This window comes from Cyprinodon tularosa, unplaced genomic scaffold (assembly GCF_016077235.1).
Source record: "Cyprinodon tularosa strain WSP-4 unplaced genomic scaffold, ASM1607723v1 ctg654, whole genome shotgun sequence".
In the NCBI taxonomy this organism is placed as follows: Eukaryota; Metazoa; Chordata; class Actinopteri; order Cyprinodontiformes; family Cyprinodontidae; genus Cyprinodon; species Cyprinodon tularosa.
In genome coordinates, this window is record NW_024039401.1 from 180,908 (window position 1) to 208,258 (window position 27,351).

Below are 27,351 nucleotides of genomic sequence, written 5' to 3' on the forward strand. Positions count from 1 at the left end.
CTCCAAGCTGACACCAAAAGTTCAAATCCCCACAGCTCTGAAACTGTTGTAGCTGGAGGTCTGAAATTTTCTGCAAGTAATACAATGCAATCCGCCTTTTCTCAAGAATGTCTTTATTACTGCTGTTCTAAAAACACCTATAATTTCTGAGAATAAAAAAAAATAACTTTGAGTCATGTTTGAACTGATGCAGGTTGGTCTGTGTTCCACTCACCCAATTTATTTTTGAATGTATTTCCAATTTCATTTTTTTTTTGTTACAAAATCACCCTCAGAACAGTACACGGATACAGGAACTCAATGTATTTACTTTTTATTTTAGCTTTTTATCTTTTTATTTTAGATTTTTCATTTTTTAATTAGCTTTTTCTATGAGGTTTTTACTTTTTATATGAGCTAATTCACTTAGACTCAACCTTATTTTTCCCTTGGATTACTCCTTCAGGGGAATTCTGGTTCCAGTGGCTTATATAGAGAACAAAGGGCAGAGTTAAAGCAAGATGCCATTAAAGACAGACAACATTTAACTTTGCCTTTCTGCCTTATTTGCTGATAAGTGCTGTTTAAATCCAAGTTACCAAAAAAGTCAACTTAGATGATAAATGTTTTAGTGTGTTTGATATTAGTGAGCGGTTTCTCTTTCATACGGTATAGAACAAAAGCAGAAACCAATCAAACACCTGGTTTGTGATTTTTACAGCTTGGAACAGATTCAGAGAGCACCACAGCCACCATGGATATATACGAAAGAGAGGCGCAGCTCACCATCGACTATTCAGGGCTGGAGGAAGAGCTCACGGTGCGACGAAGAATCCTGAATATTCCTTTTTCTTTTAGTTCAGTTTAATATTCATTGAGCAAATGATGGATTAATTTGTTGACAGATTTTGGCTGAAGATGAAGAGATAGACGCTCAGATGGAGAAGCTGAAGGAGTCTGTGTCCTCTGCAGAAAAAGTGCTGAGTTCTACTTCCACCCCTAACCTGAAGGCTCTGGAGAAGAAGAGGGAGGTGAAAGACAAGTTGGAGGCAGTGACTGAAGGTATTTATCTTCTCATGTTTGTAACTTTCTGTTGATCATGTTTTCCCTAAATAAGACTTATTTCCTGTCTTTTATCAGTTCATTTTGTTTTCGTTCATTTGAAAAGGATTCATGCCTATTTTCTCTCCTTCATTCAGCTTTCAATGCGAGCACCAAAGTAGTCCAAAAGTGCAACAAGGAGTTTGAGGAAGTCAAAACTCAGCGCCTCAAGCTCTTCAATCAGTGTTTTGAACACGTGGTGCTCGTAATCGATCGCATCTATAAAAAAATATGCAGAAACAAGGGAGCCCAGGTGAGTCCAGAGATTAAACTCTGTAAAAACTGAATATCACCAGTTACATGTCTGTTTACAGGTGGGGTATGTTTCCTCCCTCTTATATTAACCCTTTAAAGGTTAACTGTTTCAGATGTTCTTTGTGGAATAATCCACAGCAAATAGTTCTTATATTTCAGACACAATCCTAACTTTAAACTGAATCCTTGTTTCTTTTCTAAGTCAGTATGTACCTGTTCACTGTGTTCTTTTTGCCAGCCATCTTAGATTTAGATTTGCGACTTAGACTATTATTGGTCTTAGTCGCATTTTAGTCATTACCATATGTGATAGTTTTAGTCAGTTTTAGTTGACTTAAACTTAAAAAGTTTTTATTCAAGGTATATTTAAATTCACAGGGTTTTGATATAAGCAAAATACAGAAAGAACCTCCATAATTGCCATGTAATGCCATGGTAATGCAGATTGAATATGCTAACTAAAATGTTGACATATTCAAAGGAAACATAAAATGTTTTAATGACAATACAAGGAAACGTTTACATCATATTTAAATAGATAGAAACGAGAACTATGAGAAAGAAATATTCAAAGATTTATGTACCTTTTTACCTGGGTCTTTATCCAAAAATACAAAAAACAGAATGCAATGAAATATTTTCTTTGGATGTAATTTAGGGATTCCATTTGGTAGAAATTAAAGAACGTTTAGTATCACCTCTTGTGAGCTGGAAAAAATTTAATATTGATAGTTAGACAAAGGTTTTTTTTACGCTTGGCAGAGGATGATCAGCCACATATAGTTTATTAAGTTGCGAGAGCAAGAAGAGCCATACTGCTGAGAGAGAACCATTAGAGTGGAGTAAAGTGCAGAGTCTGAGCTAAGATACATTTCAGCTCAGCTGAAAGATCAGAGCAGTTTGTCAGAGTTGAGCCCACAGTACCGGACCATTCCACTGCTGCTGCCATCATCCATCTGTGCTCATGCAGAATCTGCTCCGCTTCTCGTCAGGTGGGCTGCGTAACCAAACCAGACGCACAACGGATACTGCTTAGCTTGTCTCACAGATTACAAAAAAATTATGCATATTAAATGTCTGTCCGATGACCTGCTAATTTTTATAGTCTCGCTCGTTGATGAAAACTTAAACCTATGACTAGTGATGTTTTAGTCATCAATGATCCCCGTTAAGCTCTGCAGTTTATGTTATCATCATAAAAAAAGGAGCACCAATGAAATTATTTTGTCATGTTGACAAAAACAACACTGTCTGTTCAGCAAGCCTCTATTAGGGCTAAAACAATTAATCATGATTAATTAATTTGAGTTTCGTCTGGTTTAATTTCGTTAAAAGTACTTATTTGAGGAACCTTAGGCTATCCGATTATTAATTTTTTGAAATAATCAACAGATCAATTGATAAGCAAAAAAATTGTTAGTTGCAGTCCTAGAAGCTATAAGGAGAGATCACCAATCAGAAGGGATGCCTCATTTCTCTATTGCATGGAAATCTACCAAGAGTTTTATAGCACAAACCAGATCTGCTGCCATCAGTTTTCACTGGTAAGAAGGAAAAAATAATTATGATAGTATTTACCCTTGATAGCATCATTTAACAAACAGAATTTGCTAACTTTGGGGGAAATAGTGTAAATTCCTCTGAATCATAATGTGAATCCAGCAGGGAAACCAGCTAACAAGAAACAAAATGCTATTTTCTACCCACTAGAGTAAACTTCTTAATTTCTTTATTCTGTGTAGGTTTTCCAAAGCTAAAGCTTTAGGAAAGCAATGAGAAGAAAAGGTTTGATCATAGAAACATATGTAAACCTTTCCATATCTGGTATAGACACAGATTGATGTGAAATTATTAGGGGCATATATTATCTTTTAGGGAAATAAAGGGTTAAAATCAGTAATATGATTTAAAAAGTCAAGAGAGTAAAGTGAAAATATAACGAGACAAAAGTTATATTATTTAGAATTAAAAGGTAACATGAGACAAACTCATGAAAATAAATCATGATAATAAAGTTGGAACGTCAGGACAAAAAACATCAGCTGTGTCCGAACGTCCGCCCCTAACCCTTAAATCCCTCAATCAGTATATAGAGCGGGGACGATATAGGGGACTTTATAGTAAACTCAGTTAACTGTCTGTTTGGACAGATGATCACTACTTTTTACTCCCCTTTGGTCAGGTGACTCCGCCTCCCCGCACGGCCATCTTTGTTATTTGTCGCCACTGTCGGGTAGCGACAGTCTGGGATATATCAGTTCTTCTAGTGACCATGGATGATCACTACTTTTCACGTTGCATTTTGGGAAGTTTCGGGTCCACTACTTTTTCATCAACTAGATGTTCAGACACTCATCTAAAATGGCGTAACCACTATATAGTGCCCTTTATGGTGATTAGTGCCCTTTATAGTGATTAGTGCGAAGATTTGGACACAGTCATAGAGTCATTTGCAGAACCAGTTCAGGTTCCTGGTGTTATTAGGGCCAGGCTATAGAGGATTTTATTTTAAATCATGAGATAGGTCCTAACATCAGCAGAATAAAGCCAAATCAATACAGTCATAAACTTTTATTAATAAGAAAATTTTTTTTAATATTAGGGAGGGATTTAAACTATATTATGAGATAACAGCAGGTCTGCCACATCCAACATAGCCGTGAAGCCTAAGAACATAAATATGTCCTCGCCTCGACCTTCGGGGTAAAAAATGTTTAGCTGTAAAATAAAAAAGGATGCAGTTCCTCCAAAAATCATGGGAAAAAACAAATAAGAAAACTGAGAAAATGTTTAGTTTTTGCTTGCTATTATATCGGAACACATTTCTCTCCATACACCACCAACAGATTCCTGAAGATTAAAAAAAGAAATGTTTGATGAAAATGTGATTATCTTATAAAGGAATTTCTAATAGTTGAACCTCTGTTTGCTCCAGGCCATTCTGAGTGCTGAGAATCCTGAGGAACCATATTTAGGCGGCATCAACTACCACTGTGTGGCTCCAGGGAAGCGCTTCATGTCTATGGACAATCTGTCTGGTGGAGAAAAAGCCATCGCTGCTCTGGCTTTGCTGTTTGCTATAAATAGGTAACTCCATTTTGACCACAGATTTTACCTTTCAGTGCATTTTCATTGTTGATTTTTATTATTATTATTATCGTGGCGTCTCTGTTAGCTTCCGTCCGGCTCCTTTCTTCATCCTGGATGAGGTGGATGCAGCCCTGGACAACACTAACATTGGCAAGGTGAAAGCAAGCATGACGCTCTCTGTGGGGTTTTATTTGTTGTTACTCTACGGAGTGCATTTTGGTCCAATATTGTTGTAAACAAATAACACACTTTTTAATTAAAAATGTGCAATCCAAAAATAAAACTTTAAAACACTTTTCCGGTTTTTCAGATTTTCCTTTTATAAAATTATTTTCATTTTCTTTACTTTTTCTTATTTAAAATTGTATTCTTTTTAACTATATATATATATATATATATATATATATATATATATATATATATATATATATATATATATATATATATTTCTTTTTTTAGATTAAGCTTTATGAATGTCCTTGTTTTCTAATTTAGTCGTAAAGATCAGGTTCTCTTTACCTCTGGAGGCGGGCTTTCCTCTGCCAGGAGTGAAGACGCATTTCTATTGGTCTGCTGGACATTAGCAGCATTTAATTGGTGAAAAACAAATGTTGTTGTTGTGGTTCGAGTGAAGAGGATCTTTTAAACACGAAAATAATCCAACATTTAAAATTCCATCTGAAAAATAGGTAAAAATACAAAATCTGTTTGAAAAAATAAAATCCAAAAAAGAAAATTAATTTGAAAAAAAAAAAAGCTGAGAAAGCAGAAAAATAACTCAAACCATTTATTGAAAAAAATTTTTTTTTTTTTTATTTCTGGGTTGCTTTTTTTTCCATTGACAAAATGCCCTCCACAGTGTGTCGGTCATTATATCCAAAATCAAAAGGATGTGTTGATTATGTCAGGAGAGCAGGAAACTGGGAAAACAGGGTCATCCTGTAACTTAATCGCTTTACTCTGACACTGTTTGTCCGTTTGTTTATAACGGATTGGCTTTGACTCCTCCAGGTGACCAGCTTCATCAGAGAGGAGTCCAAAGTGAACATGCAGATCATTGTCATTTCCCTGAAGGAGGAATTTTTCTCCAAAGCTGATGCTCTTCTTGGAGTCTGCTCCTATGTGAGGAACTTTCAGAACCCCCTCTGTTACCGGGCAGAACATTTTTAAACTGGTATGAATCCATTTGAACAGATGTTTTCCTTTTCACAGCTTGATCACTGCATGTTTAGTCGCATTTTGACCCTGGACCTGCGTCCCTACCCGCTGGCTGAAGAGGAAAACGACAAAGCAAGAGCTGAGGAGGCCAGAACCGACACAAGGCTGGAGTCTTCTACCCTGAAAAAGACTCCATGAAGTCATCGTTTCTTTGTGTTTTTACCTGAAAATGTTCTGGTTCTTAAAAGTTTTTATGCCTGCAGGTGTTTTGCTAATGGTAGCAACTAGTCTGTTGATAATTTTACTATGAAAAATAGAAGTAACCTGAGTTCTCTAAGTGTTTTTTTTTTCTAGGATAGGTTTCAATGTTTTTATTGACACCTTTGATTGTTAAGGTTTTTATTCATTTTAAGGTCGGGTGGGTTTGTAATTGTTAAATTTTGTCATTTCCTGACAGTAATACAAAAAAGTTTAAAAATTATTCGGTTTTTAAATAGCTTGTTTTCATGTTGGTAATGTTTGCTATATAAAAATACATTAAACAAAATACAGTATTCTTTTGTTTTATTCTCAGCTTGTTACTGTTTTAGATTTTCTATTTCTGAGTCAATGATTGAATACTTTAAAAATATGGACTATAAAGCAGTAAGTTTATCTTTTCATGTTATTTAGCATAATAATAATTAACTCAACTAAATGTAGAAATACCAGGTCATTGTTGAACCTGGTATTTCTAAGAATGGAGTCTTAAAGGAATATTGGGAAATGAAGGAAATAAAAAGGATAATCACAGATTAAGAAAAGCATTATTTATTTATCTACAGAATAAAAAGTAAAAAAATAGAATTAGATGTAAAGTAATGTTGCTACACACTCATGTACAGTAGATGCGGGAAAACACCTTAAAGTTGCTTGCGTTCCGCCATAATAGAAAAGAAGAAGAAGAACTCCGATTTAGTGCATTGATCAAGATGAAACATCCTATCTGGAGCAAATAGCTAGCAAACAGGGTTATGTCCATATTTCACCTCAGGCATTTATAATTTATAGAATTATGATCATTCATTTTTGTATACCATTGTTATGTTAATTAATTATTGAGGTACAATCTCACAAATTGAGAGTTATAAAGACAATATGGGTTTAAACTTGGGATTCGTAAAAGCAGTCCAGCTCCTGTCAACTACATGATGACAGCTCTTCAGCTTTCTCAGAGGGTTTCTACAGAATTCAGAAAGTGAAACGTGATTGGTCGAAAGTAAGCCCAAAACTGGGACGTGATTGGTCCAACAGAAGATTAGGCGTTCACTGATTGGCTGGTTGGAGGACGAGGATAAATGTTTGATCCCTGTGTAAGAACAAAAATGGCACGAATGCACAGGAAAGTAGTGTAGTAGTAAAGTAATTATTCTTATAGGGAATTTAGCTTATTTAGTTTTGGATTTAAAACATGATGTTTATCCGAAGCTGGTCTTGAACCCACGATTCTTGGTTCTGACTGCTTCCTTCCTCCGCCGCTTTGCATAGGACACAAAATTCACAAATTCTTTCATTCTTAGCATTAAATTATTTTAATGCTGTTTAATACAGGTCTACTGTTTTGGACAATTTATACTGAAACCTGCAATTATAACATTCATATAAGGGTAGCTCCAGAAGGTGAAACGTGATTGGTCAAAAGTGAGCCCAAATTAAGCCCAAAAGTGAGACTTGATTGGTCCACCAGAGGATGAGGTGTTCACTGATTGGCTGGTTGGGCTTCCTTTACTCTAGCAGTGCGATGGCTGCCCCGTGATGCCTCCAGGATGTCATGGTGCGGTGCTACTGGCGAAACAGCTCCCATCATCTCCTGCATTTGGGAGCCGGAGCAGATGGTAAGAAATCCGACTGTGGAACAATGTAAGGTTTCTCTGGTTGGTAGCGGTCATCCTCAAAGCGGAAACAAAGCTGTCATGGCCGACGAACTTTGTCAGTTTGTTGTTTATAGTTGCTAACTCTGGTCCCTGCTAGCATCCATGCTAGGCTGTTAGCAGGAGCACAGATGTGGATTTCAGCTCCATGAGGAACATGTTTACTGATAGAATGACATTATGGCCACACTGAGTTTAACTACATTAGCAGTAGTTTATGGAAAGAGTTCAGAGAAGAAAAAAAAAGTTTTATAATTAAATCTCAAATGCTGGTATTTCTGTTAATAAAACACTGGTTTCTTTCTCACTGCACCACTTTTCCTAAAATAGACCCAAACTTTTTTGGTTTGTTTTTCTTGGTTTGTACTAGAGCTGAATATTAATCAGATTAATTGTGATTAATTGATTATTGAAGTAAACATCCACTAATTTAGTAAATAATTAATCAGTAACTGGAGTATAGAGACTCTAAAACATGCATACAGACCAGAAAACAAGCATTCAGAAAGAAAGAAGACAGAAAAATCAGAGGGTGGAGTTAAACAGCACAGAACAGTTACACACAGGCCAAGCAGCTACCAGGCAGTGGAGCTGTTAGAGGAAAAGAAGCAACTGCTGCAACAATAAATTATAAACATGTTATTCACATCCAATGATATGTTGGGACAAGTAGGTTGGTCAAAAATTTTGGTAGGGACATGTTGCTATGGTCCCTATGCAAACTTACGCCCATGTGAAAATGTTTTAGTTTCACCTGATTTAATTTTGTAAAAATCTTAAAGGAACGTTTTATTTTCCAGTTATTCATAAAAAAAAAAATCAGATTAACCAGTTAGCAAACTAATTGATGTTTGCAGCCCTAGTTTGTACATATAATAAAAAAAAAATAAATTAAAAAAAAAAAAAAAAAAAATATATATATATATATATATATATATATAATATATATATATATATATATATATATATATATATATATATATATATATATATATATATATATATATATGGTTAGAACAAATTTATTGTATCACTGACACTGTTGACCTGCTGCAGGTAGGTTAGAAATAATCCCATTATGTGGTTTTAGGGGTATTGTAATGTATTCTAGTGTTAAACCTTTTATAATTAATTTCAGTCTTGCTTGATTTAGAAAAAAAAAATACATTTATGTCCTTTTCAGAAGGCAGAAGAACAGCTCAGGTGAGAGAACAGCTAGAACCAGTTTGTTATCATATAACACTGGATAATAATAATTTGTTCTGGTTTATGTGTGAATGCAGCACAAACAGGAAGAGACAGCAGAGACGGAGGAACAGGCCAGAATGACGAGACAGAGATGGAACAAGAAGCTGGTGAGAAATTGTAGTTCAATATTTTTTATACACAATGTCTTGTTTTCATGTTTCTGGGTCCTGTAACTACAGCATTAAACTTGTTCTGCATCAGACAGCCAGACTCAGGCCAACTTCTTACTGAAATCCTTTAATGTCTAGCTTCACCCCTGCTGCAGCTGCAGAGGCTCCCCTGGCTGGGATTTGAACTCTGGCTTCATTTTCAGGAATGACATTTGTAGAGCAGTGCTCCCCCTGGTGGTGGCTCTACGTGTTATGCTGCGTTCACACTGGACGCAGCAGAAGCAGCAAGTTTACATGCAAAGTCAATGGTTGACGCGCAGCAGGCGCAGCGCGTCGGGAGCGTTTAAGCATCTGATGTGGCGCAACCGTGCTGCTGCTCGACATGGATAATTTTAACTATTCCTGCTCGCCGTAGAAAAGGAAAACTGGAGGATGCGGGCATCGATCCCGCTACCTCTCGCATGCTAAGCGAGCGCTCTACCATCTGAGCTAATCCCCCTGTTGAGCCTGTCAAGGGTCTGGGGTTTTAGACACTTGGGGTGGGGGGGAAGGGCGTTCTCTGGTGTCCTGGGGGTTGGAGACATGCTGACAGTTGAGGAGAGGGAGGGGGCTGGTGTTGGGGGGGTCAACCCGTGTTAAACACCTGTTAAGCTCGTCTGCAAACTTCAGTGTTTGTTGCACATTTTGATGTCGTGATGACATGGGGTACAGCGCATCCCTGTGGGTGCATCTCGCCTTTCATTCGCTGGTTGTCCTCCCGCAGCAGTGTGTCGCAGTGAGCTTGTTGCAGACATGTTTGATTTATGCCCAATGTTGAAGCGTGTTCTGCTAGGGCTGGGCGATAATTCAATAACGATATATATCGATCGATAGACGTGTGGCGCAATAGAAAAAAAGAGGGTCCATAAAAGTTCGATAAAAAAGAAACGCAGTTTTCCTTCCTTCTCATTGTAGCCTAGCATGTAGGTTTATGCTAGTCACTGCTTCCTCCCAACCAATCACAATCACGGACCCAGGCATGCCGTCACCAAGCGCCGCCCTCTCAAACCACAACACAGAGCACATGAAGATGTGCAGCAAGGAGAGGCGGAGGAAATTGTTCCAAAGAAGGGTTTTTGTAGTTCGGCAGTCTGGCAGTATTTCGGTCATGGCAAGTCGGACCAAAAACAAACCACAGTCATCTGTAAAATGTGTCGGGAACCAGTGAAAACGAAGTCTGATAACGCAACCAACTTTTTTTTTTTTTTTATCATCTCAGCCGCTCACAGCCGCAGGAGTATGAGCTGTGTAGGCCCCCGCGCGGCTCTCCTCCGAGGAATCTTCGGAAAATGTATATATATTTTCAGTTCTGGGCAGTTTCCCACGTAGTTCTAACAGTTGAGATAAAAATGCTGAGGGGCCAGAAACTTCAAAGTAATAACTCAGGTTAAAGCAGGAAACGGGGGCGGTGGGGGGGCTTTTATTTATTTGTTATATTTATTTTGGTCACTTTTCTGGTCACTTTAGTTTATTCTTTGTCAGTATTTAATAACATAACTCAGGCCTCTTAAGTTATTTTTCTTTAAAACAATTGTTATGGTTAAAAAAGTTGATTAAATAAAGATTTAATTAGAAGTCTGTGTTTGTGTTTTTTATTAAAATTAAATCATTTAGCAATATTATAAAAAGTCCAGGCAGAGCTGCACATAAAATATGGTTTCAAATCTTTTCAATAATTATCGATATCGATCAATATGCATTTTTTTTTATCGATAAGCTTTTTTTCTATATCGCCCAGCCCTATGTTCTGCGCTGTTATTCCACACCACAATGCAAGAGGGACAATCAGGAACTAGCTGTGGGTCTAGATCAGTGGTCTCCAACCCTGGTCCTCAAGATCTACTTCCCTACAGTTTTTAGATGCATCCCTGCTTCAACACAGCTGAATCAAATGATTGATTACCTTTTCAAGCCATTCATTTAATTAAGCTCTGTTGAAGCAGGGATGCAGGACAGTCTGTAGGACAGTAGATCTTGAATACCAGGGTTGGAGACCATTGGTCTAGATCCTTAGCATCCCCCTGGTGTTGGCTCTACGTGCTACATCTTCTTCACCGTCTTTAACTTCAGAGGCCCTGATGTCCTCTTCCTGACAATTAGAGTTTGCTTACATTTCAGGACAAAATACATCTGGAGGAAACCATATGAAATATAACAAATCACAACATTAAAACGTTTTAGCTGTAATAGTGTAGGAAAATGTAAAAGCTGCGGCAGCTTTCAGAAACCAAAATGTCCTCATCAGTAGGTTTTCATAATTTGATCATTTCAACTTTAAGTATTTTATACATGTAATACACTACTGTATGTTAAGTATTCTAGAGTAATGGTTTATTACAGTTTATCTTTAAAGATGCCCCCAAATCCAAAGAAAAGAGTCAAAGTAATCGTAGAAAAGGAGAACTGGAGGATGCGGGCATCGATCCCGCTACCTCTCGCATGCTAAGCGAGCGCTCTACCATCTGAGCTAATCCCCCTGCTGAGAAATTACCATGGTCGGGGGTTCGATACACTCAGGGTGAGGGGGAGGACAGGTCTTTGTGTCCTGGGGGTGGAGACATGCAAAGAGTTGAGGAGAGGGAGGTGGCTGGTGTAACGGGGGTCAAACCGTGTTAAAAGTTTAGCTCGTCAGCAAACTTGATGTCCCTGCAGCCCTGCTGGTGGTGTTCCTCTGCCCAAAGCTGGAGGTGTTCTTCAGACCCCTCCACTCATCTCTGACATTGTTTTGTGCCAGTTGTTCCTCTGTTTTCCTCTTGTAGTCCTTCTCTGCTGCCCTGATCCTCCATTGGAGCTCTTGCTAGACTCTCCGCTGCTCTTCTCTGTCCACTTAGTTGAAAGGCCTTTTTTTCTGGTTCACGAGGACTTTCAGCTCAGGAGTCACCCAGGGATGGATGTTTGGAAAGCTCTGTAGTCGTCTTGGGGGCACAGTGCTCTCTACACACAGAAGGTCATGTACAGTTATGGCCAAAAGTATTGAGAATGACACAAATATTATATTTTCACATGATCTGCTGTCCTCTGGTTTTCATATGTGTATCCCAGATGTTGTCATCACATACAGAAATGCAATTGCAATCATATTATGAGTAACAAAAGCTTTTAATGACAGAATGATTTAATGCAGCAAGTCAATATTTGCAGTGTTGACCCCTCTTCTTCAGGCTGCTGCAATTCTCCCTGACATGCTCTCAATCAACTTCTGGACCAAACCCTGACTGATAGCAGTCCATTCTTGCACAATTAATGCTTGTATTTTGTCAGAATTCCTAGGTTTTGGTTTGCCCACCCGTCTCTTGATGATTGACCACAAGTTTTCAATGGGATTAAGATCAGGGGAGTTTCCAGGCCATGGACCCAAAATCTCTATGTTTTGTTCCCTGAGCCAGTTCGATATCACCTTTGCTTTATGGCAAGGGGCTCCATCATGCTGGAAAAGGCATTGTTCATCACCAAACTGCTCTTGGACGGTTGGGAGAAGTTGCTCTCAGAGGACATTCTGGTACCATTCTTTATTCATAGCTGTGTTTTTAGGTACGACTGTGAGAGAGCCGACTCCCTTGGCTGAGAAGCAACCCCCTCCATGAATGGTTTCAGGATGCTTTATAGTTGGCATGAGACAAAACTGGTGGTAGCGCTCACCTCGTCTTCTCCGAACAAGTATTTTCCGGATGTCCCAAACAATCGGAAAGGGGATTAAACAGAGAAAATGACTTTACCCCAGTCCTCAGCAGTTCACTCCGTGTACCTTTTGCAGAATATCAGTCTGTCCCTGATGTTTTTCCTGGAGAGAAGTGGCTTCTTTGCCGCCCTCCTTGAGACCAGGCCTTGCTCCAAGAGTCTCCGCCTCACAGTGCGTGCAAATGCACTCACACCTGCCTGCTGCCATTCCTGAGCAAGCTCTGCACTGCTGGTAGACTTTGTAAATATTAACATCTAAGATAGATGAGAATGACCAAGCTAAGATCCTATGGGACTTTAAGATCCAGACTGACAAACAGGTGATGGCTAACCAACCAGACATCGTGTTGATAGACAAACAGCAGAAGAAGGCAGTAGTGATAGATGTGGCAATCCCAAGCAACAGCAACATCAAGAAGAAAGAACACGAGAAGCTTGAAAATTACCAAGGGCTGAAGGAGGAGCTAGAAAAGATGTGGAAAGTAAGAGCAGCAGTGGTGCCAGTGGTAATTGGAGCACTGGGGGCTGTGACCCCCAAACTAGGAGAGTGGCTACAGCAGATTCCAGGTAAAACATCAGAGGTCTCTGTCCAGAAGAGCCCTTTCCGAGGAACAGCTAAGATACTGCGCAGAACCCTCAAACTCCCAGGCCTCTGGTAGAGGACCTGAGCTTGAGGATGACACATACCACCCCACGAGGGGCGAGAAAAAAGTTGTTGTTGCGTGCCAGATATTGTTTAAAGCAGCTCCGGTCCACCCCGCTGCCCTCCAGACTGCCTGCACAAAGCAAAGCCTACAGTTCCTTGGAGATCGTAGAGGGCATGCGCGAGATGATTAAATTCAAAGTAGCAAAACATGCGGAAATTATCCAGGGTTTCCGCGAATCATTAAAAATAAGTACAATTCATTCATTTTTTTGGATTTTTTCATTAATTTCATTAATGTTTATGGGATTTCGGTGTAACAATCAACATAATATAATTTTTTATGTTTATATGTTTTAAAAACAAAGCGGCGCGTGTATGACGTCATCCGCTCGCACCGGCTACCGGCGCTATTAGGTGTCTGTGTCCTGGGGGTCAGAGATATGCTGAGAGTTGAGGAGAGGGGAGTGAAACCGTGTTAAAAAACTGTTAAGTTTGTCTGCAAACTTCAATGTTTGTTGCACATTTTGATGCCATGATGACAGAAACATGGGGCTCAGCGCATCCCTGTGGGTGCATCTCGCCTTTCATTGGCTGGTTGTCCTCCCGCAGCAGTGTGTCGCAGTGAGCTAGTTGCAGACATGTTTGATTTATGCCCAATATTGAAGCATGTTCTGCGCTGTTATTCCACACCACCATTGCAAGAGGGACAATCAGGAACTAGCTGTGGGTCTAGATCAGGGGTTTGGCAACCCACGGCTCCGGAGCTGCATGCAGCTCTTTCATCCTTATACTGCGGCTCTGAGTGGCTTGGGGAAAAAAAATAAATAAATAAGTATTTAAGTGTATTTTATTTGTGTTAGTTCTTTAATATTTTAGTCCTAAATTGGAAGATTATTGTAATCTTGACATATTAGAATAAATATGTTATTGTTTTTCGTCGCTCAAAATAAACGTCATACTGTTTAGGTGCCAAACATACGGTTTAGGTGCCAAACAAACAGCGCTGTTCTGCCGATATGTGAACTCTTCTGGACCACAGGAAGAAATGGTTGGGCTGATACCACTAAAAGGCCAGACACGGGGGGAGGACATCTGTGAGGCTGTGCTTGATTGTTTACGAGCCAAAGAAATAAAAACAACCCACCTAGTGTCAGTGGCTACTGATGGGGCACCGGGTATGACTGGAGCGCACAGGGGCTTTGTAGCCTTGCTGCAGAAGTCACTGGATAGAAAGCTGCTCACTTTTCACTGCATCCTGCAACAAGAGGCATTGTGCGCACAAACCTTTCCTTTAGAATGCACAGAGGTCATTAATGTTGTCATTCAGATTGTCAATAAAATAATGGCAAAAGGTTTAAATCACCACCAGTTCCGTTCGTTACTGGATGAGGATGACAGCACATACTCTGATCTCCTGCTGCACAATAGAAAGATTCATCATTTTACTGTATTAATATTTAGAACAATAAAACAATCATTACACTGGATTTCTGCCTCATTTCTTCCCATCAGCTGTCAAAGATCTCATAAAATGAGCAACATCTATTCACTTCTTATTAATTGTGTTAATAAACATTAATTAATAACTGGTATTCATCATTAAATGCTGTACTATTAAAAGTTTACTAAAAAGTGCCCAAAAGGAGTTTTTCAAGCAGGACATATTAAATATTGAGCCAAATAAACAAAATTTGGTATATAATATAGTAATATATAATATAGTAATATACATAGTATAGTAATAGTAATATTTGCTATAGTATTAGCCCTGTTATTGCTGTATCATTATGCACTGATGAATCTACTGGTGCTAAACTATTAACCAAAGGGATAAAACTGAGATTTTTTCAACACAGAAGAAGTTATCATCTGCTGTCTTTGTAGTTTTTAATATTTCTACTAAATAAGTTAATCAAAGTGAACAGAAGACATAAACATAACACTGCGTGATGCACAGGAGTGATTTTTATTTCATTTAGCCATGGCTCTCAGAGGGTTTCTATAGCATCTAGAAGGTGATTGGTCAAAAGTAAAGTAAGCCCAAAACTGGGACGTGATTGGTCCAACAGAAGATGACGCGTTCACTGATTGGCTGGTTGGAGGCTGGGGATAAATATTTGATCCCTGTGTACAAACAAAAATGAGGCGAAATGCACAGGAAAGTAGTGATGTATTGAAGTGAGTAGTAAAGTAATAATTCTTATAGGGTTTTTGGCTTATTTAATTTTAAAACATAATGTTTATCCAAAGCTGGTCTCGAACCCACGAACCTTGTTTCCGACTGCTTGCCGTAGCTCTCCGAGATTGTCTATAGAATCCACAAGGTGAAAGGTGATTGGTCAAAAGTAAGCCCAAAGTAAGCCCAAAACTGGCACGTGATTGGTCCAACGGAACATGAGGCGTTCACTGATTGGCTGGTTGGAGGCTGAGGCTAAATATTTGATCCTTGTGTACAAGCAAATATGACGTGAAATGCACAAAAAATAAAAATGTTGATATAGTAGTGAATTAATGCCTCTTAGAGGGGATTTTAACTTATTTAGTTTTGGATTTAAAACATAATGTTTATCCGAAGCTGGTCTCGAACCCATGAACCTTGGTTCTGACTGCTTCCTTCCTCCGCCGCTTTACATAGAGCCTCTCAGGACACAAATTCTTTCAACCTTAGCATTAAGATTATTTTAATGCTCACGAACTGTTAAACACAGCTTTCCTGTTTTGGAAAATTTATACTGAAACCTGAAAATTTTGATGTAACATACAGTACCTGCCTTTTTGTTGATTTGTTGATACAGCAGCTTTATCTACAGCATATTGACATGCATGAAATGTCCCTTTCATGTTGCCGTAACTGCTGTATGTCAAGTTACTGAGGAACAAATGTGGTAAATGTGTGTTCAGAGTAAACAATACATGGATGTCTGGTACCTTGTTTGGGTGCCTTGACCCATTTATTTCTACTGTGTATTTATGCTGACTTTAGTACAGCTCAGTCCATAGATCTCTGATGGGTAACTTTTTTTTCCTATAGTTTCTTCTTGTGCAAATGCTGCAAAGCTGCCTCTCTCACAGTCAATCTCACACATCTGCAACTCAGCACCTGTGTCTTACCTTAATACCTTTCCTGTGATAATGCCCCTCTAGAAGTAGTGTTATAATTCTTCTATCTTCTATTAGGTGAAATCGCATTGTACGATGTATTTCTAATATGAACTGTTTCACATAAAACACTTACTCTACATACTATTCTCACTAAACTGTGATAACTGTGATTAAATTCAGTGTAAACAAATGCCATATGTTGCCACCCCTCAAAAATTCCTGCCCCCCTCTCGCCACCCCATAAATATTTTTCTAGATCCGCCCCTGCATATAATAAAAAAAATAAATATATATATGGTTAGAACAAATTTATTGTATCACTGACACTGTTGAACTGCTGCAGTAAGGAGGTTAGAAATAATCCCATTATGTGGTTTTAGGGCTATTGTGATGTATTCTAATGTTAAACCTTTTATAATTAATTCCAGTCCTGCTTAATTTAGAAACAAATTTACTTTTTTTGGTCCTTTTTCAGAAGGCAGGGAGCAGCTAAGGTGAGAGAACAACTAGAAAAGTTCAATGGTATTATACAACATTGGATAGTAGCAGTGATGGGAGTAACGCCGTTACCTTTTTTTAGTAGTAGAGTAATCTAACTAATTACTTTGACTGTAACTATAACGCAGTTACCATTGCCGAAACCCCGTTACTGCACGTTACTAAGGTCGCACAATTAACCTTTTTTTAATGATAGGACTTGAACGCGCCTTGTCATGAGAGAGGGGAGGATGAGATTGGCTGATGTATAGTGAGATTCCGTCTGTCAGTTGGGTAGGTGGGTGTTTCTGCTGGTGGGTGTTAACGTACAGCACACACACACACAGAGATGGAGAGGTAGGAGGATCAAGCAGCAAAACAGCGTTTTCCAGATGGAAATTTATCTGAAAGGGTTCAGAAGCCATCAGATACCGTTCCCCCCATATTAAGCAAGGGGAGCCGTATCTGACGGGGATTATAGGCCCGTCAGATAGCGTTCCCCCTTGATGTCATTTACGTTGAGTTGCAATAAATGCAAAACTCTCTGCAGGTTCTTGTCTTGGCTTCGTATGGATGAGAGGCTGGTTTGGTGAAAAATTTGTGTGTTTAGGCCAGGGTTTGACTTCGTGTGGACGGGGCCTTACTCGTTACATCAGCTTGGAGGAATCCCGTCTGGTCCGGAGGCTTTCCTCTGTCTAAGTCCCTTCAGCTGGCCTCTCAATCCAGAAGAGAATAGAATCCAGAAGGTGAAAAGTGATTGGTCCAAAGTAAGCCCAAAACTGGGACGTGATTGGTCCACAAGAAGATGAGGTGTTCACTGATTGGCTGGTTGGAGGCTGGGGCTAAATTTTTTATCTCTGTGTTTAAACAAAAATGACACGAAATGCACAGGAAAGTAGTGTAGTAGTGCAGTGACTAGTAAAGTAATAATTTTTATAGGGAATTTAGCTTATTTAGTTTTAGAGTTAAAACATAATGTTTATCCGAAGCTGGTCTCGAACCCATGAACCTTGGTTCTGAATGCTTCCTTCCTCTGCCGCTTTGCATAGAGCCTCCCTGGACACAAATTATTTCCTACCTAGCATTAAAATTATTTTAATGCTTCATGGACTGTTTATTACAGTTGTGCTGTTTTGGAAAATGTATACTGAAACCTGCAATTATAATATTCATATAATGATTCTAGAAGAAGAAACATGATTGGTCAAAAGTAAGCCCAAAGTAAGCCTAAAACTGGGACTTGATTGGTCCACCAGAGGATGAGGCGTTCATTGATTGGCTAGTTGGGCTTCCTTTACTCTAGCAGTGCGATGGCTGCCCCGTGATGCCTCCAGGACGTCATGGTGCGGTGCTACTGGGGAAACAGCTCCCATCATCTCCTGCATTTGGGAGCCGGAGCAGAAGGTAAGAAATCCGACTGTGGAACAATGTAAGGTTTCTCTGGTTGGTAGCGGTCATCCTCAAAGCGGAAACAAAGCTGTCATGGCCGACGAACTTTGTCAGTTTGTTGGTAATAGTTGCTAACTCTGGTCCCTGCTAGCATCCATGCTAGGCTGTTAGCAGGAGCACAGATGTGGATTTCAGTTCCATGAGGAACATGTTTACTGATAGAATGACATTATGGCCACACTGAGTTTAACTACATTAGCAGTAGTTTATGGAAAGAGTTCAGAGAAGAAAAAAAAGTTTAATAATTAAATCCCAAATGCTGGTATTTCTGTTAATAAAATACTGATATATATATATATATATATATATATATATATATATATATATATATATATATATATATATATATATATATATATATATATATATATATATATATGTGTATATATATATATATACCGTAAATTCTCTAATATTGGCCTGTATTCCAATAGCGGCCGGGACTCTAACATTGGCCGGTCTCGCTGTCAGAGGAGGTAAATAATGGCCGGTCTCTAATACAGGCCGGGGCTATAAACGTTTTTTCTGGGCATACCTCAACATTATACTTGTGGTAGTAACATACAAGTACCACAGCCCTGCGCAGCTGGACGACAGGCCCTGACTGCTGTCCGTCTGCGCGAGGAAGAGAACAGACACGCAGCAGAACAGGAGGAGCGCGAGTGATGAGGAGATTAAAGGGAGAGATGAAGAGGGGGAGGAAACTGAGGAGGAGAATTAAACAGAATTGGAGGATTTTATTATTTTTTTTTACTTCAAACCAAGCGAGACATGGTAACTGTGCTTTTTCAATAAATGAACCCAGTGTTTTATAGGTTCAAATAGACACAAAATCTCATTTTTATTCATTCCACTGGTAGTCTGTTTTGCTCAAATAGCAATAGAGGCCTGTCTCTAATTCTGGCCTCTATCCAATAAAGGCCTGGATCGCGATGCACTTGAGTGAAATAAAGGCCCGGGCCTATATTAGAGAATTTAAGGTATATATAGTTTGAACAAATTTATTGTATCACTGACACTGTTGAACTGCTGCAAGTAGGAGGTTAGAAACAATCCCATTATGTGGTTTTATAGGTATTGTTATGTATTCTAGTGTTAAACCTTTTATAATTAATTCCAGTCTTGCTTAATTTAGAAACAAATGTACTGTTTTGGTCCTTTTCAGAAGGCAGTAGAACAGATCAGGTGAGAGAACAACTAGAAACAGTTCAATGGTATCATATAACACTGGATAATAGTAATTTGTTCTGGTTTACGTGTGAATGCAGCAAAAACAGGAAGAGACAGCAGAGATGGAGGAACAGGCCAGAATGAGGAGACAGAGATGGAACAAGGAGCTGGTGAGAAATTGTAGTTCAATATTTTTTATACACAATGTCTTGTTTTCGTGTTTCTGGGTCCTGCAAGTACAGCATTAAACTTGTTCTGCATCAGACAGCCAGACTCAGGCCAACTTCTTACTGAAATCCTCTCACGTCTAGCTTCACCCCTGCTGCAGCTGCAGAGGTAACCTGACAACAGCCAGATGCATGTCTCGCTCCGCCTAGCTCCACTCACATACATCTGGGAACCCGCTCATTGAAAGTGATTTCCCCAACCGAATTTATGGTCTGTCCAATCAGGACGCAGGGTGGGTGTGTCCTGGAGTGGAGAAGCGACCGTGAGATTCCAACAACAATGGCGGCAAGCATTGAGGAAGCAAGCGTTAGCATTGATGCTGCTATTTCTTCTGTGTTGTCCAATCTATCTGATATTGTTTCATCAAAAGAACATCAGAGAAACGATGTTTTCGCCCTTCTCCCGACCGGATTTGGCAAGAGCTTGATCTACCAAATGGCTCCTCCTCTCACAGCGTCACGGGTTAGCTTCGGTGTGAGTGGTTGAAATAGCACGTCAATAAAGATGACAGACAAGTAGCTTATCCAATCATATGCAAGGCGTTTTGATAAGGCCCAGCCTTCAGTAAAGGCAATTCCTATGGCGGGTTCCCAGATGTATGTGAGTGGAGCTAGGCGGAGCGAGACATGCATCTGGCTGTTGTCAGGTTACTGCAGAGGCTCCCCTGGCTGGGATTTGAATTCTGGCTTCATTTTCAGGACTGACATTTGTAAGAGCAGTGCTCCCCCTGGTGGTGGCTCTACGTGCTACATCTTCTTCACCGTCTTTAACTTCAGTGGCCCTGATGTCCTCTTCCTTACAGTTAGAGTTTGCTTACATTTCAGGACATAAGACATCTGGAGGAAACTCTTCTTCTTGAATATAATAAATGACAACATTAAAACATTTTAGCTGTAATAGTGTAGAAAAATGTAAAAGCTGCGGCAGCTTTCAGAAACCAACATGTCCTCATCAGTAGGTTTCCATAATTTGCTCATCTCAACTTTATGTATTTTATACATGTAATATTATATATATACATATACACTACCGTATGTTATGTATTCTAGAGTAATGGTTTATCACAGCTTATCTTTAAAGATGCCCCCAAATCCAAAGAAAAGTGTCAAATTAACTGTAGAAAAGGAAAACTGGAGGATGCGGGCATCGATCCCGCTACCTCTCGCATGCTAAGCGAGCGCTCTACCATCTGAGCTAATCCCCCTGTTGAGCAATTTCTCCAAAAAAGGAGAACTTACTCCCTGTGCTGTGCGTCAATGACATACGTCTTCTTGCACCCACTAAAGACAGTCTTGTGGTCCCACATGAGACACATTTGACCACAGCAGGGTCACCTTACCAAGGCCTCACACTTGAATTAGCAATTCTGCAGTATTACTCACTGTGAACTTACAACAATCACCTGATTGGCTGACTGTTGGCGAGGAACGGGTGGGATTGGTCACTGACGTAAAAGAAGGAAGCTCCAGGGCAGCTGATAACAATAGAAATAATTGTCGGTAGTGACAGGCAGTAAATAAACTCAGACAGAAGCTGGAGGTTATTTTCAGTCAGCTGATTGATTGATTGACTTTATTGATCTCACAGTGGAGAAATTTAGTCGTTACATCAGCTTGGAGGAATCCCGTCTGGTGCAGAGGCTTTCCTCTGTCTAAGTCCTTTCAGCTGGCCTCTCAAATGCATAGCAGTGACTGTGAGGGGGGAGGGAGGCATGGCAGAGGGTGTGAGTGGGTGGGGGGTTGGTGAGAGTGGAGGTGAGGGTTGGAGACATGCAAAGAGTTGAGGAGAGGGAGGGGGCTGGTGTGAGGGTGGTCAAACTGTGAGCTCAGCACTATAGTCCCAGAAGTTGGAGTCCTGTGTGCTCATACTTTCAGAATATCAGATACAATATTCACTAACACAAAGAAATTTCCAAAAACAATATAGAACGGAGAAAGTAGGAAAGGAGAACACAGAGCCCATGTAACAGGCTGCTGCATGCTTGGCGCCATCTTGAGACTACTACTATTTCTTCTGTTTGTTCCAGAGCTGGTGAATTATATCCCAGCAAGAACAACAAATCACCTGGTAGGGAGGGGCCACAGGGGTGGCCAATAATTGGCTAGGGGGGCATGGTCCCCACTGTTCCCCCATTTAGATCCACCCCTATTTGACAATATTTAATTTCAAATAACAGCACAGTAGACTTGTTTAGCGGGGGAGAGGACTAATGTTGTGTTTGTTGCACATTTTGATGTTCTGATGAAAGAAACATGGGGCTAATATATATTCAAATATTAAAAACAGATGGATATTCTCCCACTCTGCAGAATCTGTTATTTCAATCTCTTATACGTCTGCTTTTTCTCATAGCTTCATCTGGTCTGTTCCTGTTTGGCTGTAACTCCATCCTGGAGAGAAATATCAGCTGCGCTGCTGCCATGAACGCCTTTGTTTATAGATGTTGGAGATCAGCCTGTTTCTCTGACTGTGACTGGCTGGATGTGCTCTCTTCATCCTCTGACATGGGAGCTGGCTCGTTGCTCGTCTGCCTGGCTGTGTGTTTCCTGGACGGGGCCGCCTTTTACACTTGACTTTTGTATCTCTGCTTTTGTCTCCTTGAACCCCAGTCAGCCTCAGCAGATGGATGCTCACACTCAGCCTGGTTCTGCTGGAGTTTTTCCTCTACTGTCGCTACAATCATTCTTAGTGTGAGCAATTGCCTTTGAGTCAATGAGTCGATGCAATCAACTGGTTTTCCTGAGATATAAAACTTTGAATCAATCTTAGGCCCCGTCCACACGAAGCCAAACCCTGGCCTAAACGCACAAATTTTTCACCAAACCAGCCTCTTATCCATACGAAGCCGGCGTTTCTGGGGTCTGTAAATGATCTTTTTTTTATTCAGCCTTCAGAGTGGGAAGATTTTGAAACGCCGTTTTCGGGTTTCCATCTTTAAGCTCTAACCGCATTTTTTTTTTTTACACGCATGTGTCATAGCGTCGCCTCTAAACACGCATGCGCGACACAGTATCACAACAACAATGGCGCCGTACTGTGTTGAATGGTTGCTGCTAATGCTACTCACCCTGCTGTCAGGCTTACAACAGAATCTTCTTCTTCTGGAATATCTCCAGGAAGAACAGAACACCTGAATTTGACTGAACCACGAAAATGGACCCGCAGGGCAACCATGTATAAATATTAGTGCGCTTGCCCAACATTTCGTCGCCTATTTTTGCTTTGGCACCACAGCGCCACTTACAGGCCTTGCATACATTTTGCAGCATTTTCATGCATTCGTGTGGACGATCACATTTATTTTACTTTACGACAAACGTTCTGGAAAATATTAGCGTTTCGTGTTCGTTTTGACTTCGTGTGGACGGAGCCTCACTGGATGATCTGGTGAACTGTAAAGTGCCTTGAGATGACGTGTTGTGAATAAATTAATTGATTTGAATTGAATTGTGTGTCTGCTGTGGAGCAGGCAGGAGTCTCTCTCAGTCGTTCATACACATTTCGTTCTAAGCCATTGTGGCGGACACTCCACTTGGGGCCCCTCAGCGCATCTTTGTGGGTGCATCTCGCCTTTCATAGGCTGGTTCTCCTCCCGCAGCAGTGTGTCGCAGTGAGATTGTTGCAGATATTTTTGATTTATGCCCAATATTGAAGCGTGTTCTGTGTTGTTATTCCACGCCACAATGCAACAGGGACAATCAGGAACCAGCCGTGGGTCTAGATACGGCCGAGGCGTTGAGGAAGTGGGGTCAAGTTTGTGCAACCATAGAGGGACATGAGGGCGAAAAAGAGCGGGGATCCATGTGGAAAAAGAGTCCCAGCGTTCTCACACTGGGAAACACGCATAGTGTAGAGTGGATGTAGATTTGACCAATCAGAGGCCTCCTGTCCGCTGCACTCTCTGAGGTCACCTACAATTTTAGCCCCATTTACACTACCCTTGAAAAACCGATCCAGGCCCAGAACGATCCGAGCTTGGATCGGTAACCAGGCCAAGCTCAGTTTTGACGACCGTTCACACGTCACACTTATCTCGGTTATCTCGACTCCTCGCCTCCTAGTGACGATGTGCGGTATTACTGCTAGGATTGAAGGAGGGACTCAAGCAGCTGGTGGCGGTAATGCACCAAACGCTGTTTGTCAACCGCCGTAAAACCCAAGAAGAAGAAGACGAAGGAGGAGGAAATCAAGCAAATCAAAATGGCGGCGCCCGTCACATTCAGAAAGTTATGCTTGATTATTATTGCTGTACTTCCGTGTTTGCGGTGGGTCAGGCGAAGATGGCAACCTTGCGCGGATGTACTTTAATGGAGTGTGAATCGGCATGTTCAGCCAGTCGGCGATGACGCGTTCTGCTCATGCGCTCTTGTTATCAGAGAACCGAGCCAGGAAAAAACCGAGCCGAACCCACCTCGGGAACTGGTCTGCAGTTAGCGCGGTCCGGTTATGTCTATCTCGGTTCAGTTCAGGTTGTTTCCGTTCACACACGACAAGTTATCTCAGTTACTGAGCTCGGACCGGTCTCGGCTCAGTTTTTTAAGGGTAGTGTAAACGGGGTATTTGTAGAGGTGCAGCAGACTGTCTGCAGAGAGGGCGGGGAAACATTTGCATTCACTGCAACACATGCAGACAAACTGGTTTCTGAGTATAAATCAGCTCTAACCCATCTCTCTTTTAGCCTTACAAAATTACTACAAGCGAAAATGATTTCACATGCACAAAATATGCAAATATTAATTGAAATTATGACCCTTAGAGAGGATTTTAGTTAATTATTCTTTGGATTTAAAACATTGTTTATCCAAAGCTGGTCTCGAACCCACAAACGTTTCTGACTGCTTTGCTCCTCCGTCGCTTTGCATAGGGCCTCCCAGGATAAAACATTATTTCATCCTTAGCATTAAAATTCTGTCTGATTTTTGCTGTTTAACACTGTTTCACTGCTTTGGAAAAACTTATCTTGAAACTTTTGGAATGATAATATTGATATATGACAGCTAATAGTTTATATGTACCAGGTAAAATCCAGTTCAACTAGTGTAAAATGGCTCTTTTTAAATAAGATATAACTGAATCGTATAGCCTCTGGTCCAGAACAGCAGCTGGGTCCAGTGCTGTAGACCAGCCTCCTGAAAGCAGTCTACTCATTATCTGCAGCGACATGTTCCTCATTTCTGTTCTTCATGCTGTTTGTGTACTAATGCTTCCTTGCAGGCTGCAGTTGTTGGACCAGGATTTGGCCGAGTACCCTGTGTCCCTCCGCCAGGCTCTACCTGGACCAGCAGGGGGTCACAGAGGTCATCCGCCTGTGGTCGGTCTTTCCTGATGGGACACACTGACAGCTCTTGGTGGCCTGCTCTGAGTGGCAGCAGCAGTCACAGTGGGAAGCCTCTTCAGCATGTTTGCCTCCTACAGAGCCATGTTGGTGTTTGGCCTGTCCTTTGCCTTCTTCAGGTAGCTGATGAAAGCTTGGGTCATCTTCATGGACCTGCCCTTGAAATCCCTACACGTCACCATCAGACACCCAGACTCACCAGTACACTGGGCCTCCTGGATGGATCATGGCCTGTTTTTTTTTCCCAGCACACCTCCACAGCCTCTCCTATCTCCCTGATCTGGGAGGTTTACCAGAGGATCAGTTGTTTGCTAGCCTGGGTGCCAGTCCGAACTTAGTCCCGCCCACAAGGTTTGAGTTCGGGGAAGTTTGGTCTGGCTCTGCTCCATAGTAGCGCGAGTATTAAAGCCCACTGTCAGGCGTTCCAATCAAATTGTCAGGGCGGGCTTTATACGATGATGGACAGATGATCAAGAGTAACGTTATCAACCACGTGACCAAAGGGCGCTTGGGTGACAACAATAATGGCTGCCGCTGGAGAGTTTGGGTGAGTAGATTCTGCTATTAGGTCTGTTCTAGAAGATATCGACAGCAAATTAATTTTAAAAGAGGAACAGAGAAACGCGATCAAGGCTCATCTTCTTATTCTAGGCGTGAAACTGCACGCTTTGATTTTTGTTGACAACAACTATGCATGGCTTAACATACGTCACGCACTCCGTTGCTCTTATTGGTTGTAGGTCTATCCAGTTGAGTGCAGAGGCATTTTTTTTCCTGGTTCGTTCAAAACACGCCCCATAATCACAGCTCTATGGAGCAGCATCAGACTCATATTCTGACTAGAATTGAGTCGGACTACGTCAGGCTAGTTGTTTGCTGGTTGACAGCAGGTTCTCTCTCCTCCTCACCCCTGATGCTGCTGACCTGACAGACCAGGTAGCTGAGGGAGTTCTCCAGCAGCAATTAGAACCTCTGACCCAGGTGTTTCCCAAACTGGATCTTGGAGTGAACCAGGAAGTGGTCTCCAAGATCTCCTCTGTTCTCCCTCGCTGCTCCTCCTCCTTACAGCAGGCCCTCAGTTGGCCCCATGAGGAGACGACCCAGAGGAGTTCTATGCAACAAGCACCGTAAAAACCTAACCTGAAAGCAAAGATTCGTCATTTTACTGTATTAATATTTAGAACAATAAAACAATCATTAGACTGGATTTCTGCCTCATTTCTTCCCATCAGCAATCAAAGATCTCATAAAATGAACAATATTTATTCACTTCTTATGTGTAAGAACGGACTGTTTATTACCGTTGTACTGTTTTGGAAAATTGATACTGAAATCTGCAATTATAATATTCATATATGACAGCTAATAGTTTATATGTACCAGATAAAATTCAGTTCAACTTGTGTAAGATGCTCATTTTAAGATATAATTATCTTAAAATGAGCATTTTACACAATTATCTTCTTATAAAGATATAATAAGATATAATTGAATCGTTTAGTCTGGTACAGGAATACAGCAGGTCTAAATAATGCTTAAATTATAACAAGTAAATAGACTAGAATAGAATAGAATTTTTTTATCACCGAATTTTAAACACTGAATTTTTTTAGACATTAAGTTCCTTACACTTAATTTTTATCTGGTTTTTTTTAAACTTTTGCAGATGAATTTTTTTCTGGTGATTTTTTTTTTTTTTTTTACTGAAAAAAAGCTGTTGTGTCATGTGACCAAATTAGCTTATTTCATTGGCTAGAAGCTGCTCGACTCTTATCAAGTGTAGATTGCTTTGGCTTAAGTTCACTAGAAGGTCATCACATTTGCGGCTGAATTTTTGCAGCTGAATTTTTTTGCAGCTGGATTTTTTTCCTACTGATTTTTTTTCTGTTGAATTTTACCAGAGAAAATTGAGTGTAAGGAATTCAATGTCTAAAAGAAAAACCAGTGTTTAAAAAATAAGTGTTAAAAAAATTCAGTGTTTAAAATTTGGTGTTAAAAAAAAGGCAGATTCCAATGGAACTGTTTTTCTTCCATAGATCTGCATATAATCTGTGTAATAAATACATAAAAGAAAATGTAAAAGATTTTAACAAGAAAAAAAGCAGTATTAGGTATATTGCTGTTTCTATACCAACTGTAATATCATTTTTGTTTTTTGGCTCAGGGTAATGTCCATATTTCACCTCAGGCATTTATAATTAATAGAATTATGATCATTCAATTTTAATAACATTGTTATGTTAATTAGTTATTGAGGTCCAATCTGTCACATATTGAGGAGTTATAAAGACAATATGTTTAAACTTGGGGCTTGTAAAAGCAGTCCAGCTCCTGTCAACTACATGATGACAGCTCTTCAGCTTTCTCAGAGGGTTT

The 27,351-nt window shown here is 40.3% G+C and overlaps 2 protein-coding genes and 3 non-coding genes across 6 annotated transcripts in view; 2 read left to right on the forward strand and 3 right to left on the reverse strand.

Moving 5' to 3' along the window:
* smc1b (structural maintenance of chromosomes 1B) overlaps positions 1-6,090 on the forward strand; it is a 31,667-nt gene extending 25,577 nt beyond the window's left edge. The window contains exons 19-25 of the mRNA XM_038309033.1: positions 701-799; positions 885-1,041; positions 1,179-1,333; positions 4,271-4,422; positions 4,511-4,580; positions 5,437-5,547; positions 5,638-6,090. Of these exons, the coding sequence (XP_038164961.1) occupies positions 701-799; positions 885-1,041; positions 1,179-1,333; positions 4,271-4,422; positions 4,511-4,580; positions 5,437-5,547; positions 5,638-5,781 (888 nt within the window). The 3' untranslated portion in view covers positions 5,782-6,090. The remainder of the gene's footprint in view (positions 1-700; positions 800-884; positions 1,042-1,178; positions 1,334-4,270; positions 4,423-4,510; positions 4,581-5,436; positions 5,548-5,637) is intronic.
* A 1,258-nt stretch (positions 6,091-7,348) lies between these two features.
* On the forward strand, positions 7,349-26,182 carry LOC119799210. 2 transcript variants are annotated; one of them, XM_038309020.1, is made up of 5 exons: positions 7,365-7,457; positions 8,677-8,696; positions 8,777-8,848; positions 24,855-25,279; positions 25,845-26,182. In XM_038309020.1, exons 1-5 carry the CDS (start codon positions 7,394-7,396, stop codon positions 26,104-26,106), a joined length of 843 nt encoding a protein of 280 aa, XP_038164948.1. In that variant the 5' UTR covers positions 7,365-7,393; the 3' UTR covers positions 26,107-26,182. The 2 variants fall into 2 exon arrangements, with proteins under 2 accessions (XP_038164949.1, XP_038164948.1); XM_038309021.1 differs by lacking the exon at positions 8,677-8,696 and having other exon boundaries at positions 7,349-7,457.
* Positions 9,278-9,350, reverse strand: trnaa-agc. Its single transcript has one exon. It is a non-coding gene; the product is annotated as a tRNA-Ala (tRNA).
* On the reverse strand, positions 11,295-11,367 carry trnaa-agc. Its single transcript has one exon. It is a non-coding gene; the product is annotated as a tRNA-Ala (tRNA).
* On the reverse strand, positions 20,772-20,844 carry trnaa-agc. Its single transcript has one exon. It is a non-coding gene; the product is annotated as a tRNA-Ala (tRNA).
* Positions 26,183-27,351: the final 1,169 nt, after the last annotated feature.